The 4791-nt window shown below is 38.5% G+C and overlaps 1 protein-coding gene and 1 pseudogene across 1 annotated transcript in view; both read left to right on the top strand.

Moving 5' to 3' along the window:
* The window catches only part of ARHGAP26 (Rho GTPase activating protein 26), a 385346-nt gene that overhangs the window by 296417 nt on the left and 84138 nt on the right, over positions 1-4791 (top strand). The window contains exon 19 of the mRNA XM_015597932.2: positions 4727-4789. Within this exon, the coding sequence (XP_015453418.1) occupies positions 4727-4789 (63 nt within the window). The remainder of the gene's footprint in view (positions 1-4726; positions 4790-4791) is intronic.
* On the top strand, positions 3261-3379 carry LOC112471980 (annotated as a pseudogene).

Here is a 4791-nt window from a genome sequence, read left to right as displayed (position 1 = left end):
TAAGAACTAGTTTGTAAGTTTGGGCAGAATTAACAGAGCACGTGGGGCATAGAACAAACCACGCCCCCTCCTTTTGTGTTAATGTGGAAAGTCTCTGTGAAATGAGTAGATTGTTCCAGCCACATGGTAGAGCTCCATAAATCCATTTCTCTTAGATTATATGAGCTCTCCCTTCCATCATTCAGCAGGGTCATTTGTACAGTGCTTCTCCCCAACAGAATGAAGGAAACTTCATTTGATTCTCTTGAAACTATCTCTTTCAAACAACATAGTATTGGAATAACCAAAAAATTGTGAATAATTCAGATTCTCACCAGAATTCCAACTGGAGCTTTTAGTATAGACGCAAGACTCTTGTCCTGGCTAGAAGGTGGCCAGAAAATCAACAGCCTTTAAACAACTTGCATGTGCTCGGGTTCGGAGTTGAATGAACAACAGTCCTTGATGAAAGTTTGTGTCATCTGCTGGTTTGGTCTGATTTACAAAGGTGCCTTTGCACCTCGGAAAAAATGTCATAATAGGAGTGATTATGCCGTGTCTGGCACTTTACATTTTCAGCACACTCACTTGTTTGTACATTGAACAGCCCTATCAAAGCTTTTCAGAAGCCTGGGGCTGGCTCACGGTGAGACCCAGAGTACCGGCCTTCGGGACTGTGACACTCACCCGCTCACCTGTGGCAAAAATCTCCTTCTAGAACTGATTCTAGTATGCTTGAATACCTTTCGTTTTAGAGGAAACAGCCAATGAAATAAAATTTTCATGTGTTATGTCTCTTCCTGTTCAGCTATGTATAAACATTGTTTTGGAAGCAATTTTTCACACATCTATAAACCCATAGTCCTTCTTCACAACTTTTCTTTGTTTCTCCAGCATTTCCTACAATTTTTAGGAAAGAGTAAATGCTCACATTTTTTTAAAAAAATAATTTACTTATTTTAATTAGTTTCAAGTTATACATTGGTTAGACATTTATATAGTTCATAAAACGATCTCCCCAATTGCTCCCTCCCTCCCCTGGCCCTCCACCTAGCCAACATATTAATGCTAACTGCATTCCCTATGCCATGCTCCCCATCCCCATGACTATCTATTAACTATTAATTTGTACTTCTTTAACCCTTCACCCCATTCTCCCAGCCTCCCAACCCCCCTCCACTCTGTTCGTCACCAAATTGTCCACTATATTTGTGAATTTTTTTTGATTAGTTTGTTCTTTTTGTTCTTAGATTCTGCATATAAGTGAAACATATGGCATTTATCTTTCTCTATCTGACTTATTTCATTCAGCATTATAACTTCTAGGCCCATCCATGTCATTGCAAATGGTAGGATTTCATTTTTTTTAATGGCTGAGTAATATTCCATTGTATATATGAACCATAACTTCTTGATCCAGTCATCTGTTGATGGGCATTTAGGTTGCTTCCATATCTTGGCCATTGTACATTGTGCTGCCATGAATATTGGGGTGCATAGATCTTTACAAATTATTGTTTTGGTTTTCTTTGAATAAATACCCAGAAATGCAATTGCTAGGTCAAAAAGGATCTCCATTTTTAATTTTTTTGAGAAACTTCCATACAGTTTTCCATAGCGGCTGTACCAATTTGCAATTCTCTCAACAATGTATAAGGGTTCCCAAATGCAAACATATTTTGGTGACAGTTGAAATTAAACATTATCTTTGTTTTTATGGTAGTTGGGTAAGGATGTCATTCTCAGTAACTCATTAGGAAAAGAGAGACAAAAACTGGAGGGTACTAAGTTTGAATTCATTTTCAAATATTTTTTCAAGGTAGGGATTGCTGAATGTGCTGTACTTGAGGCCAGGGGCAGAAGGGTGCTAAGAGACACCATTATTTGTTGAAAATCCATACTTGTGAGTTTGGAGGCACTGGCCTCTGTAGTGAAGATTGGCTGGAAGAGATGAGCTGAATGAGTGATGACTATTGAGGAAGTGGAAACTGCAGATATTAGGAACTTTGGCCATAGGGTTTCTGTCCTAGCCTCTCGTGTGTAGCTATATGGCATCAGGAAATCTCTGAATGTAGAGTGGTCACTCTACTTAGTGTGTTGAGTTGACCTCTGGCTTAGAGATAAGTCATGTAAAGTCCTATCACAGTGCCTGGCAGGTGCAAACACTCACCTATAGAAGCAAATGCTTAAATCCCAGTGATAATGAGCACAGTTAGGCCATGCCCTAGGGGCAGCCATGGCTCAGCATTATTTGGGGAACAAAGTAAGTGGGGAGAAAGCTTCTTAGAGGCTATGGTCCTTGAGCATGATGACAAGTGTAGTTTCTCATTTCTTCCCTTGCAGATACTCACAAGGAGACTGGAGGCATGTGTAGCAGTGGTACTTATTTTTAGTGGTGCCAACTCCTTTAGTGGGTGCCAACTCCTTTAGTGGATGCCAGGAGGTTTTTGTTGTTTTTGCTTTAAGTCCCCTTCTCCCCTTACCCCCTTGCCCCAGTTGAACTCAGCTGCGTAGTGATTCAGTTTGTTTTGTTGAAAATTCAATCCCCTAGGGAAAATATGATAATGCTGTTTACAGACAGCTGTGTTTAGGAGCGAGACAGACTTAACCAGCTGCCTGGCATCGTTGGAGCCCAAGGACCTGCCAACCCATGGAGAGCAGCTGTTCTGGCTAAAATTCTTATCATTTTTATGACTTTGCTTCCTACATTATCAGCTTTTGAGTTTTGCTTTTAAATGTATATACAAAGGAGAGAGGGCCATGGGAAAGACTCTACCTACCGTGTCTGGGGCCACCCATAGTTGAAGAGAGTGGGGTGCTACCACCATCCTCTTGTTATTCATGATTGTTGGGAAAGAGCAAGATGATAATGAGTGGATCAATAAATATTGATATCTTAACATAGTGGGGGTATTTTGCAACCATTAAGAATCATGTTTGAAGATTTCTTAATGACAGGGGGAAATGTTACAATATAATGTTAAATGAAATGTATAGGTAAAAAACTGTATAAAAATATAATCATAATTATGGAAAAGTGTGTTTTAATGTTAAGTGAGATAACTCATACAAAGCACTTAACCCAGTGCCTGAAGTGGCAAGTACTCAGTAAATCACAGCTACTAAATGCAAACTCTCAAACTATAGAAAACATGTTTGCCTCATGTTCTGTTATGCTCAGAGTGCCTGGTGTAAAGTGATGCTCAAAAGATCTTTCTTGATTGAGTGAATTAGTATTGTTGTTGTTGTTGTTGTTATATCCATTTAAAAAGAAATCTAGGGTCTACGGCCATGCCACCCTGAACAAGCCCAATCCCATCTGATCTGAGAAGCTAAGCAGGGTTGAGCCTGGTTAGTACTTGGATGGGAGACCACCTAGGAAGACCAGGTGCTACAGGCGTAAAAAATAAAAAATAAGGGATTGATTGTAAGCTGACAAGTTCTTTGCAATCTGTGACGCCAACCAAGGGTAATCTTGCCTAAAAAAAAAAAAGATAAAAAAAAAATAAAAATTAAAAAGGAAAATAAAAAATAAAAAAATAAAAAGAAATCTAGAAAATCTAGGGACATGGGTTTCTGTGTCATCAGCTATAATTATATCTATGATTGTGGCAGCTTAACCTCGCTGCCTCAGGTCTTCATTATAAATGGTGAGGACAGTAACTATTGCTCAAGATCACTGAGAACTGAGTGAGCTACATGCAGTGACTGATCTCTAGGGAGCCAACATTGAACAGTGGCTACCGTAATCGTGGTAAGCACCAGATAAGCGGTAGCTATTATAATAATTCTGCTGTAGTAAAATGATAGTCGTCCTGATTTTTGTTTATCATTTTCTTCCCATTTTTTACCTTGGACTTTTTTTTTTTTTTTTAATAAAAGCTGAAAAGAAAAAAGTTCACAAGAAAATAAAACTCAAATGCTAACAGTGGTTATCTCTAAATACTGGAATTGGGAAACTTTTTCTGTTTTCTTCTTGATGTGTTTTTCAAATTGTATGTAGTATTTATATGTTATTTTTATCATTAAAGGAATCTCCCCACCCCCTCCCCCAACCCCCTTTTAAATGAGAAAAGAATGCTTAGGCATCAAAGGTAACAGAGCTGCTGAACTAGAAAGGATGCTCTCTTTGAGAATGATTGAGGACTAAGAAATGGTGTCCTGCTCTGGGCTTCTTTTTGGTATATTACTTAAATGCATGTTTACCTTACTGTTAAAATGTACAGCTGAGACTTATCAGATTTCGTTAACCAATGTCGCCATAAAAAAATAAGTACATTTAAAAAATATTTTTAAAAAATTCGTGTTTCACATTCTGAGAAAGTTGTGAAGCAATCATTAAAAACTGAGAAATAGAACCAATGAGGAAAAGTAAAGAGGTTTTGAATAATTGGTTCTGGACAAAAGTGGTCAAAAAACTTTAAGTCCTGTTAACAGACAATGGCTTATATTTAGCACAGCTGCTTTCCATTTCCCTTGGAGAAAGCAACAAAAAGAAGACCAGTAGGAAGTATGGTGGAAGAGTTGGAAATGGAAGCAAATGGTTAGCAGGCTCTCCGAAGGAGAATGTTTAATGCCATTTCCTAGAGATATTTAAAATAGTGTCCCGAGCAAACGCTGATGGTCTTTGCATGTCTTTTTCTTACTGATTCTTAGATACCACGAATCTTGCAGTTGTACTTGTTCAGCCTGTGCTTTCTCTCCAATTCATGGCAGCATGTACCCATTTTATGAATTTTACTTACAGATATTCAACACCGTGCCTGATGTGCCTCTCACCAATGCCCAGCTGCACCTGTCTCGGAAGAAGAG

Source organism: Pteropus alecto, unplaced genomic scaffold, assembly GCF_000325575.1.
Source record: "Pteropus alecto unplaced genomic scaffold, ASM32557v1 scaffold78, whole genome shotgun sequence".
In the NCBI taxonomy this organism is placed as follows: domain Eukaryota; kingdom Metazoa; phylum Chordata; class Mammalia; order Chiroptera; family Pteropodidae; genus Pteropus; species Pteropus alecto.
Note: the sequence above shows the minus strand (reverse complement) of the source record. Positions and strands in the feature narration are given on the sequence as shown.